The sequence below is a fragment of the Protomyctophum parallelum genome (genome assembly GCF_964188405.1).
Source record: "Protomyctophum parallelum genome assembly, chromosome: 9".
Classification (NCBI taxonomy): Eukaryota; Metazoa; Chordata; class Actinopteri; order Myctophiformes; family Myctophidae; genus Protomyctophum; species Protomyctophum parallelum.
The window spans coordinates 3,187,061-3,200,716 of NC_139706.1; the positions used below are offsets into that span (position 1 = coordinate 3,187,061).

Below are 13,656 nucleotides of genomic sequence, written 5' to 3' on the forward strand. Positions count from 1 at the left end.
TTACGTCTATTTGTGGCACACCAGATACAGTGATTTCCTGCTAGTAGTTTTACTGTGACAACTTCTCCCTTTCCTAACTTACTTGTTTTTTATTCCTTTCAACCTCTCCTCTCCTCTCCTCTCCTCTCCTCCACTCTCCTCCCCTCCCCTCCCCTCCCCTCCCCTCCCCTCCCCTCTCCTCTCCTCTCCTTGTCTTGCTGAGGGCATCAAATTTCACTGCTGACTGAAGTGGGTGTGTTTTTGCAAAGAGGGAGGTGGGGGTGGTCTGCAGGTCCAAGAACGGCATTGTGATTGGATGAACAAAACTCCACAGGCAGAGCTATAAAAGTTTCCCAGTGAACAAGGAAGTGTCTCTCTCTGTTGCTGTGGTTTCGGACAGTACAGGCTTAGCAAAAACTGCTTTGACAACTGCGAACCTAACGGAACATTCCAACCATGAAGAGAAGGTAAATAGATCCTTTAACAGGGCGAGTAGAGCGTTGTGAACCAAATGGCCATGCATGCTTGGAAGATCTATTCACTAGTATGTTTTTTATGCACTTTAGTTTGAATGCTATGGAATGAAAGTAGGTTAAATATGGATTTGTTTAGGTTATACAGTGATGTACCACAGTATGGAGAGAAGAATAGAATTAGTGATTAACTGCCAGTAACTAAAGTAATTCATTTTGGTTGTATTTTTTGAGGAAGCTGTGCTGTATTTTATATCTGTTTTTGTCACGCAACCCTTTGCTTGATTTCCTCATCAGTGGGTTTGAGTAGGGAGGGGCAGGCTGGGCAGCAGCACAAAAACTGGTTCAATAATGCAGAAACCGGAATGAACTCTGTATGTCTGTATCGTAATATCTTGCTAAAAGATAGGTTACAGTAGATGCTAGTAAGCTTTCATTTAAATTGCTTTCATATTAAAAAATATGTGTATTGACTTACACAACCATAAGTGCAGTATGTTGGCTTCTGAAAAAATACCAAATGGAATTGATAAAAGTTTAATGAGAATTCCTGAAAGAAAGCATTTATCTTTTAGCACATTGTAATGTCTGTAGCTCTTATGGTCAAAGAATGTTTGTCTTGTCCAAGTTGCATGGTCTGGATTCCTGCAGCTTTTATTCTAATTACAGTGGTTAGTCACAGCAAACCAAAATGTCATCTGTGTTCAGTTAACGACAGAGTCAAACATGCACGCATACTCAACCGTCTTTAAACAGACGTGCAACAGACGTGCAATAAACATTCCAAGTGTGTGTGTGTGTGTGTGTGTGTGTGTGTGTGTGTGTGTGTGTGTGTGTGTGTCACACAGTGTGCAGGAGGTAGCTAACATACTGGCATACTGTTAGGCTCAGTGGTTCTGTTCGGGAAGCATCATTGATTGGATCCCCTAGTCAACAACATGCATTAAAATATATTGGCTGATCAAGGGCAAGCTTTTAGGTAGGACGTATTCCCCTAGTTGTAGAGCACGTAGTGTTTCCGTTGCAGCAGAGCAACGTTGTATCTTACTTACTGAACGGTTAGACTTCAGGGTATTTATCCCTCTGGGTATCTAAACATTGAGTAATAAATATCAGGCTACATGTTTTCCTCACAAAAGACATAGTGGCATACGTATATTGATTTAGAAAGCAACAGTTCCTATATCACTGCTACAGGGGACAAGATGTCACTGAAATGTGATGATCTATGCACGTCGTAGTACCTCTATTACACCTTCTCTACTTCCATCTCTTGTTCTGGGTTTCATGTTGATCTCTGTGAAAGAAGAAAGAGAGATTCTCTTTGTGTCTGTCTCTCTCTCCCACACACCTGCTCTCTCTTCCTGTACTGTGAAGCCATACAATGTTATTATACAAAGGGATCTTCAGTCCTTCATGTATTAGCCTGTAGTAGCAAACACACTTGTTTGAAATGGCAAGTCTGATCCTGCAGCTGCCTAATGCCAAATTAGATTAACAGTAAAAAGGAACGCAATTCTGCAGTACTTGAGCCATAATGGACTGGCCATCTTAAATGCAGCAGGCCACACTTAGGTCACAGCATCCATTTGCTTCATCAGATGGAAATGGAATCCATTACCACAGGCCAGAGGCCACCCTGTCCCTCTCCAGGGTAATGGATGTTATTTTACTGATTGAGTCCGGGAAGTAAAATCAAGAATGGAACTAGAAAAAGTGCCCCTCTGGGCACAGGTCTCCACCTCCTCCTGGTGGCATGGATGATTTCAGGCATTTTGTTCCAAAAATGTGTTTTGCAGAAATCGGCCTCATGGTGGCGCTATAACCGTCAGATGTGGAGGGATGCAGGGACAATGTTTTTCCATGGCCTCTAGGGAGTGCGTATACATAAGTTATATACAGATCGATGCAGTTATAGCTAAAAACAGGAATTGGCCTGTTATAGCGTCATCGTGAGGCTGATTTGGGGGGGGAAATTGTGGCATGTCGTCCTCGGCCTAGTGGAAATGTGCGTGTATAATTTCACGGAAATTGCAGACTGTGTTTGTGATTTGTGGCATTTTTTTGAGTCCAGGTAAAACCTAATCATGCATTGAAACGGTCAGTACTGTATAATCCAGTACAGTTCATGCCTGGTTAATTTCATTGTGGTGAAAACTATGTTTTCATACTATAATATTTTCTGTAAGAACTGTTTCAAGTGTACAGGAGCCTTGATGATGCCTATGTGAACAGCTTGAACATACAGTACTGTACACAGTGGGACTTCTTCAAGGTCAAGGAATATGAATATATTAGTTTTCCAATTGTGGAATGCTATGGTGCTTAATGGCTTTCTATGGATCTCTTAACCCATTCTGACCTGAGATCAGATTCTAAAAATGTCTATTACATCCTGACAGTTTCATTATTAACCCATTCTGACCTGAGATCAGATTCTAAAAGTGTCTTCGATTTTTCAAAAATAGCAGACCTACAAGCTCGTATCGCGCCACTCGGTGGCGCGATATGAGCTTGTAGATCTGCTATTTTTAAATGGCTAAAGCATGACATGATGCCAACACCAAAATGGGTGCCCGTTCAGAATGGGTTAAGAAACCTTCATTGTCTCTACCAGGCCGAAGGCCTAGGCCTAGGGGGAGAGTATGTTTTGCACTCCGTCCGTGTGTCCTTCCGTCCGTCCGTGTGTGTGTGTGTGTGTGTGTGTGTCCGTCCGTCCGTTATCAGCTAATCTCCGGCACCGTTGGCCCTTTGCACACACACTCCCTGGATGCCAACGACGAACCTCTGCCCCAAATATTCCTCAGCGGCCTGTTATAGCGCCACCAGGAGGCCACAACCTGACCTGCCCTGGTGGAGACCTGTGCCGATTGGCACTTTATCTAGTTTTTAGAGTGCAGTCACGCAGAAAATGTGTTACATAAACTGTACAAAACACAAAAGAGCAGACATGCTATTGTCTGCGTTGCATTCCGTCACTCTAGAAACCGTGTATTTGGCTCCCCTGTTTTGTTCTGTTCTGTTCTGCTGCCAGTTGATCCAACATGCTCTGCACTAATTAGTAGCTCAGCATCCATCGCAGAGTCTCATTGGATAGAATCACACCACTCCTCTTCCTGGAAGTACACACACACACACACACACACACACACACACACCACAGTGACCACACACACACACAGACGCTTCAATTCAAAGGGCTTTATTGGCATGAGAAAGCACAGGTTTACTTTAAATTGACACACGCACCCCCCCCCCCCCCCCCCCCCCCCCCCCTTCCCACACGCACACACACACATGCACAGTCGCACACGCACACACAGACAAGCAGGCCTTTATGTGGCTTTTCCAAAGGGCCGACACCCCGGCCTGCTTGCTCTTGGTGAGACTGCAGATCCTACAATCTGCCCTGTGTTTAGCCTGGATCAGACGTTCCCACCGCAGATCAGACAACTGTTAAAGCATATGTGAGGCAAAGGGATTTGGGATGGCACAATGGTACCGTGTCCAGCACAGCATCATATCTCGCTTAATGTCTATCAGCATTGCAGTTAGTAAGTTAAAATGATCTTACTGTTTTACAGTCAGTTGATGGCACTGAAATACCTTGAATCCTACTTGTTGTGGACCCATTGGCTTTTGTCCCTTTTGTTTTGCCCCACCTATAATATAGGTGGGGAAAATGTTGACACGAGTGCTTGTAAATGGTAAATGGTAAATGGTGCATTTATATAGCGCCTTTTATCCAAGGCGCTTTACATAGATGGTGCATTACATTCACCCATTCACACACACATTCATACACCGATGGCAGCGGAAACCATGCAAGGCACCAACCAGCACATCGGAGCAATTTGGGGTTCAGTGTCTTGCTCAAGGACACTTCGACGGTAACTCTGGGGGAGCCCGGATTCGAACTGGCAACCTTACGGTTACCATCCAGGCACTCTACCCCTGAGCCACCGCCGCCCTTGTGATACACAAATATTATTTGTGTATCACAAGCACTCGTGTCAACATTTTCAAAATTGTTTACTGTACTGTATGCCATCTGTCTGCATCTATTGCACATTATCTACAGTATTCCTGGAGGTTTTGTTCTACACACCCTTTTGCCTCCACAACAGATGGGTTTCAGTGTAAATAGTCACATCTGTTGACTTGTATGGACACTATAGTACCACGGTTGTTTGAACTGAATAAACCGTCCGCTCATATCCCTTATCTCAAGTAGCCTTATCTATCTCCTGTCACCATGGTGATTTCAACCTGCCCGCTGAGGCAGCGTATCCACAGCCTGATTGGTTGACAGCATACTGAAGAGGCTTGATTGGTTGACAGCATAGTGAAATGCCTTGATTGGCTGACAGCATCCTGACGAAGCCTGATTGGTTGGTCGCATCCTCACAGAACATGAGGTGGACGTGTCAAACATGCACAGAATGACAGCCTGACAGAATGCTGACAGAACATGATCTGCAGCTTGACGTGTCACTTGTCAGCATACACACGGTCCTACTGTCTGGATTGAGAGACAGACATCATGTACACACAGTCCTACTGTCTGGATTGAGAGACAGACATCATGTACACACAGTCCTACTGTCTGGATTGAGAGACAGACATCATGTACACACAGTCCTACTGTCTGGATTGAGAGACAGACATCATGTACACATGGTCCTACTGTCTGGATTGAGAGACAGACATCATGTACACACAGTCCTACTGTCTGGATTGAGAGACAGACATCATGTACACACAGTCCTACTGTCTGGATTGAGAGACAGACATCATGTACACACAGTCCTACTGTCTGGATTGAGAGACAGACATCATGTACACACAGTCCTACTGTCTGGATTGAGAGACAGACATCATGTACACATGGTCCTACTGTCTGGATTGAGAGACAGACATCATGTACACACAGTCCTACTGTCTGGATTGAGAGACAGACATCATGTACACACAGTCCTACTGTCTGGATTGAGAGACAGACATCATGTACACATGGTCCTACTGTCTGGATTGAGAGACAGACATCATGTACACACAGTCCTACTGTCTGGATTGGGAGACAGACAACCGATTCAGGAGGTGCTGCCTGAGCATGTTAGCTGATGCATCCTGATAAGGTAACAAGAAATTGCAGTATGCAATTTAAAATCTGAAATAAACAGGGGCGGATCTACAGTACCTGGATCATGTGTAGCTAGCCTACTGTATGCATGCACACCAGCATATTTTGTACAGGGCACTGCGAACGTGTGTCTCTCTCTCTCTCACACGCACACACGCACACGCACACACGCACACACACACACACACACACACACACACACACACACACACACACACACACACACACACACACACACACACACACACACACACACACACACACACACAGAGGTGTCATTTTCACTTTACATGCACCTGTTATGTTATCTGTTCTTATCATATTATAGTCTCGTTGTTAGACAGATATGAAAAGGAGCATTACCAACATATTGGCAAACAACAGTACCTCCAAGCAGACCATAAACCAACCATATAATACCAGGAAGCTCCTCAAATGCAAAAAACGGTGAAGGGTGAATATTTATTGAAGCGTGCAAAACCCTTCAGAATGGCAGCGAGAAGCCAGGGATATAGAAGGCAGTAGGTACATGCAAATCGCCTGCTACAAGTTTTAAACTACTGCAGTGTTCTAACTTAGGCAGCAATAAATGCATGCAGTGCTGTATACATTTAGATATGGGTCAGTGCTGAACTACCTGCAGACATGAATCTGCTGTAGGAATAACGGACACATATTATTACGTATTTATTACACCTTAACCCCACCAGTTTATATATAAATGACTGCTCATTTGCTTGCTGTATTTCTACCTCACAATCTCTCACATTATTGCATTCTCTACTCCACTGTCTTATGTTATGCTCTCCTTCCACTTTCATGTTATCTCTGCCAGTCACGATACTTGGCATAGCACCAGATCATGTGGGTGTTTGTAGGTGGTTGGCAGATTCAGATGAGCATGTCTATTACATTATGTGCTATACTTTTCTGTGCTAATCTGTTGTTCTCAATATAATACACGTGCAGTTACTGGTCTACATCTTTGAACCATAGAATAAGATGTAGGGTGCTCAGGTGGCACACTGGTAAACTCCCACCACCGCAGAGGTTGTGGGTTCGAATCTACCAAGGTGCATCCGTCTTTGTCAAGCGTTTATATACGAACACAATTGGTCCGTGTTTGGGGGAGGGAAGCAGTATAATGTCCTCCTGGTGGGGGCTTCTCACTGGTAGGTGAGTCAGTAGGATAAAACGGCAGTGACAAGTGGGGAGGAAATAATGGGCATAATAATTAAATTGGGGAGAAAGCGGGTAAAAAGAAAATAATAGGATAGGCTGCTTAAAAGGTTGCCAAAAGTTCACAACATGTCGCAGCATGAGCTTGTTGTAGATTGCTATTTTCAGTATGTGATTCATAACAAAGTATGAATCACCATTTAGTGTTCTCTTTAAGGTCATGCTGAGTGTTCTGTAGCCACTATCACTTGCACCGAATGGTCAGGAAACTATACAGTGTGCAGGGCTTTAGCTGTGTTAGAGGTAAATAATTAAATACCTTAAAGGCACTCACTGATGCTATGGAATAATGCTACATATGGATGATGACAGCTGACTACAGTATGCCACATTGCCACTGAGTGACATCTGACACTATATACTTAGAACAATACTAATGTTCTTTTTCTTATTTCCGTTTCAGCAAATCTAAAGAATGTACCCTCAATGCGGGTGAGTTGAATTTTGCAGCACAGTCTGTGTTGCCTTTATTGCGCATACAGTTACAATACATGCATCTGCCAGTCTGAAGTCTGAAAACCATCACTGTTATCAGTTATTTTTTGTAAGGATGCTGTGCAGTGTCTGATCTCTTTCATTCAATTTACTTAATTGAATTGTCAAAAGGCCAATCACCCCTCACAGCCTGCTAACAAGTACAAATGTTATTATCACCCTCTTAGCATCACCATTATCATGTTCATTCATGATCAGAGCTGCACAATTGATGCACTGCAGAGTGGCATGGCCTGAATTTCTGCAAAGTAACAGCTTGGTTGGATTCATTAACTACTTTAACCATGGTATCCCAAATGTGGGCATATCATTATAGGCAAATAAAAGAGAAAACTCAAACCTTTTGAAAATTGCATATCTCGAATCATCTTGTGTATTAGCTTTATAATTTTCAAAATAATGTAAAAATGTTTTGTGGTTAAAAAGGTATTTTTTCCAATTCAGGTAAAAACTACAGCATATTAAAACATGGCAGGCTAAGGCTTGCAAGCAATGTAACTGCAGCTAATTATAATAATAATAATGGGTTTAGTCTCGAACTGGCACTATTCTTTTCAACAGTGAGAAGCATAGATAAGATAGAGTTGCGCTGTCTAATGATCAACAACAACGTGGCTACATAACAGGTGACGTTATGAAATGTGAGTCTCCTGCCTGCTGGCCAGACTGAGTGACAAAACAAATCCACAGAGCACAGCCAATCAGGCTGGAACCCAGGCTACCATGTGTGTGCCAAATGTGTAAGCATAGACAGTCACAGTAGTCGACACACTTATATCAAACAAACACATTATTAATTTGATGATCTGCAGCTGCATTTCTTTCATCACAGTGCAGCATGTCATGTTTTTAACCTGAATCAGAAAACTACTAAATTAGCCAAGGGTTTTTTTCACCCTTTAAAGGGACACTTCACCCCCTGTCAAAAGTCCTGGAGAGATATTGGCCCGAGGTGGAACAAAATAAAAGTGCCTACCCCCTGCCCTATTCCACATCTCTCTGCCTCTCTCACACACACCCCTCTCACCCCCCCACCCTCTCTCTCTCTCTCCCTCCAGAGGATGGCTATGTGAGGATGTTTCTGCGCGGCCGTCCTGTGACCATGCATGTGCCAGACGATCAGAAGGACAGCTACAATCTGGACCAGAAGGTGTCGCTGCCGGACCACAAACTCAAACTGCAGTGGGTGTATCCTTCAGATGTGTGAGAGGAGGAGCAGGAGGAGGAGGAGGAGGAGGAGGAGGAGGGGGCTCAGGTCTGGACATTACAACTGGCAAGAAATGTGCATTGATGCGCCATTAAACTGCCATTAAAAATAGGATCCTAACACATTTATTTTAAAATTAACTGTTACTTAACCACATTTTCTTTTGGCATCATTTAGATTAGAAAATAGTGAAGGTCACAATGTATCCATCATGCGGAAAGTTGCAAACTTGGAGATGGACTGATTTAGAAATGTTTTACATTATTTATTGATTATTCTTATTACGACATCCCAAAATCCTTGGGATGCCAGACATTAGTGTGGCACTTGTTGAAATCCTTCAGTAGAAAGTAAGCTTGGGTTTAACTGCTCAAAAGTACAGGCTTAATAATGTTCAATTAGTATAATAGTATGATTGGCCTTTAAGAATTCTGAACCTCTTATTTGAAGTCACCCCTTGCTGTGTGAGTATGAGCTAAATGCAGGTGTCTGTTCAGCTCCTTAACCCTGTACTGCTGAGCAGGTATGGCTACCGAGGCCGCGACTGTCGCTCCAACCTCTACCTGCTGCCCACGGGAGAGATCGTCTACTTCAACGCCTCTGTGGTGGTGCTGTACAACACAGAGGAACAGCAGCAGAGACACTACCTGGGCCACAATGATGATGTCAAATGGTGAGATGGTGGTGGTGGTGGTGGTGGTGGGAATAACCTGCAAAATGTGATTCCATCACTTACTGTAAGCCCTATTTCATACTGCACTGCACCAAAATCGCTCATAACATGGCACGATGCGTTGTGATGTTATAGATCGGATATTTTCCCTACTTCCCTACTAAGTTGTGCAACATGTTTGGAAACATTTAGCCTAGAATGCCCCAACTAGGGACACCACGTTAAACGTGGTTAGAAGACAATACAGCACTATAACTATATAGCGTTTTAAAGATTGTTCTAATTCAAGTGGATGGCAGAGTCTAGTCCACAATACTACTATAGCGATGACAGTGGTGGATGTTATGGTATGGTGTGGAAAGACCTTTTAGTTTTAGTCTCTCAGGTAGCCCGGAGAGACATCCATGTCTCACATCAACAAAGCTGTGAAAAACTTAAACTCATTGAAAGTCGCATTATAGTAAAAGACTTGACAGAAAGAAAGGTTTCTGGAGCCGTTGCCATAGAGAACTAGCCCTCTGGCATTTTGTTTTACATTACAAATTTACAACTACTCCAGTGTATTAAGGTGTGTACACTTGAAGACAAAACTATCATGCCGTCTTATGATTTTAAATCCTACATTTGTCCTATACAGCTCGCATCCTGTTTTACTCTCAGCTCCACCTTCTCTTTAAACAGACGTCTCCTGATCATCATGCTTTTCCTATGCGAGAGATGACACAGGGATTAAATATGATATTTGGTTATGTAAATCATTCTGGCAGACTTTGACTTTTACAGTAGAGGGAAAATAATAGTTATAACTTCTATCACACACAGTAAGTGAATGTACGGTAGAGCGGGCTGTTCAGACCTCAATAATGATCAGATTAGTGACTGTGTACGACAGCTGTATTGTGTAGATTCTTTGTCATGGTGCTGAGGGAATATCCATGTAAATATGTACTTTTCTATTCATATTCTGTTTGAGTATGAATAGACCATAGACACTGTACAGTACATGTTTTGTGAATGAATATCTACCATTCGAATAGATTAAAAATGTTAATATACCTCAAATACATGTAACATGGATGAATGCATGCAGCATAAATGCTTACAGTGTATGCATACACATACTGTACTGTGCATTTGTCTGTCTAACAATGTCTATGAATGGTTTGCTGACATTTGTCAAGTATAAGATTTAACTCATTATGTGTGACCTAGTGTCATTAACTCTTCTTTTAATAGTTTTCTTGTTTGTTTTTGAGTGTTTGTTTACATGAGCTTTAGTAAATGATCAAGCGTTTAGGATTTGACATCATCCGACATGCTCATTAGTGTATAAACACTCTTGGTCTCCAAGGAATTATGGGAAAAATACTCATATCTCTACAGGGAATACATGAATTCCTCTCTTCCCTGACAGTAGAAACCATTATTGCAGCCCTTGCTTATGCATTGTTTCTGACAATTCTTTCTTAAACGTGAACTACAGTCAAGACAAATTATCGACCGATACATTTTCCAAACATTATGCAAATTGGTATACTATACAGTGTATACTGTATATACTGTATATTGTTGTTTGGAAAATGTATCAAAAAATGAGTTTTCCTGGTGGCCAATTGATGTTGTGTTTGAAAGCTTGAGAATCAGTAAGGGTAGTCTTCACTTGTTGTTTTCATTCCCTCTAGGGGAGGTGTGTAAATAATATATTGGGGATATGCACTGCACTCTAAACCTTTTTATTTCCTTCTCTCTAGCTTGGGTGTGCATCCAGACATGGTTACCATAGCGACGGGGCAAGTGGCAGGAACTTCTAAAGACGGCAAGGTAGTTAAAGGGAGCACAATGCACCTTCTGAATCATGTTTCAGTCACCATTATAATAATAACACAGCCTCTCTTCTTCCCTTGCGTCTATGTGTGCCTTCTTATCTTCTCATTCAATGCAGTCGGTAAGGACCTTTGACCTGTGTTACCTGACCAGCCTGTTTATCCTTCTTTTTTTGCCCCCATCTGTTTCGCCTTTGCTTCCAATGTATTTATTATGCCAATTTTGTAGTCTGCTTGTATAGTCCCTTCTCACTGCTGACCCCTACTGGTTTGTTCATTAGAGAGGACCTTTGCCATCTTGAATTATATTTCAAGTTTATTTTATAAAACTTTAGTTGCGTGCGTGCGTCATTTTGCCATGTATGTTGAGCAACACTCAGATCCAGACTCGGACATTAACCCTAACCCATTAATGTCATCATTCATCTCTGAGTTTTCACCTTTCACTTGGCAGCATGTCTCCTTGTAATGCACTAATACCACATACATACTGTATAGGTTTATAATAAATGAAGGTGGTTTTAATGTCATTCCTTCATGTGTTTGTCCAGCTGCTGAACCCTCACGTGCGTGTCTGGGACTCTGTGAGCCTCAACACCCTCCATGTGATTGGGATGGGGGGGTTCGACAGGGCTGTCACCTGTGTAGCCTTCTCCAAGTCGGTACGCCTGCCTATCCACCTTTCTTCACGCTTGAGTGTTAATCAGACCCATTACGATCTGAGGCTGATTCTATAAATGCTGCGTGAATCAGTAGTTCTCACATTTTCAAGATATGTTTGAATGTTCAACAGCATACTTTTCTGAATCGACTGTGTTGACAATGTTCTCACCCCAGTACATTTCCGCTGTTGAGACTACAGTTCACAGAAATGGCTTTTAATAAATAAAATAACATCTGTTAACAGGAAATTGCCAGAGGATTTGCAATATAATAATATAAATATATATCTTTCTTTTTTTTCCTTTTTTTTCGCTCAAGGAATGTGAAAGATATGCTATTGTATGATGGTTTATTTATATTTTCTTTACGGTGTGGTTCTGCAGGAGGCTAGCCATCTACAGGTATAAGAGGGTCTGTATGTTTGTCGTTGTCGTTAGTTTTTCTGGAGTTAATCTCAAATCTCCGCTCCACAGAATGGAGGAGCCCACCTCTGTGCTGTGGACGATGCTAACGATCACATCCTGTCAGTGTGGGACTGGCAGAAGGAGAAACAACTGGCTGATGTCAAGGTAACCTGACCTTTCCATCCCTGGAACCTCCCCCCAGGCGTCCCATCCCTTTTTCAATCCCTAATCAAATTTAAAGGGAAGATGTACTCTACAAATAAAACACCCCTCTCATCTTCCCAGTGCTCCAATGACTCGGTGCTGGGGGCAGTGTTCCACCCCATGGATGCCAACCTGATTGTCACATGTGGAAAGTCTCACATCAACTTCTGGACCATGGAGGGAAACACACTCACCAAGAGGCAGGGTCTTTTTGAGGTGTGTCCTTCTTTTGGAGCTATAGTACTTTACTCTTGTCAGTTTAACACACTTATGTTAACCTCACTACTGCGATGGCGCTAAACTGGCACCAATCATGTAGCTTAATCCTAGAAATCTGCCCGCGTCCTCCCCGACACCAGGGTCTAAACTTCTCAATGGAAGAGTAGAGTGACTACTGTATCTCTAACCATATCTCCTAGTTATATTGTATTGACATACTCTAGCATGCAGATTACTCAATATAATTGTATTCTTTGAAATAAGTTCTGGGTGGGACACTGTAATTAAGTAACATTAAGTAATATTTGTATGTATATTTTACTTACTCTCTCACTGTCTTTCCTTATAGAAAAATGAGAAGCCAAAGTATGTGTTATGTGTTGCCTTTGCTGAGAACGGAGATGCTATCACTGGAGACTCCAGTGGAAACATCTATGTCTGGGCCAAAGGTAAACATCCTATGGAAGGAGCTATACCCTTCATCTTTACACCCCTCCATCGTTTCACAGCCATTTCAGGATCTCAAATTTCACTAACATGATGATTGGTGCTATTTAAAAGGTGCTATATAAATACAATGAATTATCATTATCATTCTCTGATGGTCCATCTCTTTGATCAGGTGGTAACCGGATCAGCCAGGTGGTGTCGGGGGCCCACGAGGGTGGGATATTCTCTGTGTGCGTTCTGAAGGACGGCACGGTGGTCTCTGGAGGAGGGAAGGACCGCCGTGTGGTGCTGTGGGACCATGACTATGGCAAACAGTCAGAGATGGAGGTGAGGCAACAGACACTGTACAGTACAGTACTTTACTCATTAATGAGTGATGGAAAAGGTTAACCCATTCTGACCTGAGATCAGATTCAAAAAATGGCCCGCATAAGCGTAGCCCTTATGCCGCAGTGCAGTGCCAATTTAGTATTTAGCAATGCTGGTGAATGAGTTTTACAATTTATTTCAAAGGACACAGTTGTCACAGAAAAACATTATTTCCACTATCCGCTATCCACTGCCACATTTGATGAATTAACAACATTAGTATAAATCCATGTCATGATTGGTGGCTTTAATGTACACAAAGGTACGTCAATTGGCCTGTTTATGTTGTTGGTGCTGTCATCGTTAGTGTTTCAA

At 42.5% G+C, this 13,656-nt stretch overlaps 1 protein-coding gene across 3 annotated transcripts in view; it reads left to right on the top strand.

Moving 5' to 3' along the window:
- Positions 1–13,656, top strand: part of eml2 (EMAP like 2) — a 38,612-nt gene that overhangs the window by 14,008 nt on the left and 10,948 nt on the right. For 2 of the 3 annotated variants that reach the window (XM_083774105.1, XM_083774107.1), the window contains exons 5-13: positions 7,238–7,266; positions 8,388–8,517; positions 9,060–9,209; positions 10,961–11,033; positions 11,584–11,694; positions 12,169–12,264; positions 12,385–12,519; positions 12,872–12,971; positions 13,145–13,299. In XM_083774105.1, the coding sequence (XP_083630231.1) occupies positions 7,238–7,266; positions 8,388–8,517; positions 9,060–9,209; positions 10,961–11,033; positions 11,584–11,694; positions 12,169–12,264; positions 12,385–12,519; positions 12,872–12,971; positions 13,145–13,299 (979 nt within the window). The remainder of the gene's footprint in view (positions 1–7,237; positions 7,267–8,387; positions 8,518–9,059; positions 9,210–10,960; positions 11,034–11,583; positions 11,695–12,168; positions 12,265–12,384; positions 12,520–12,871; positions 12,972–13,144; positions 13,300–13,656) is intronic. The other variant, XM_083774106.1, reaches the window with a different exon arrangement.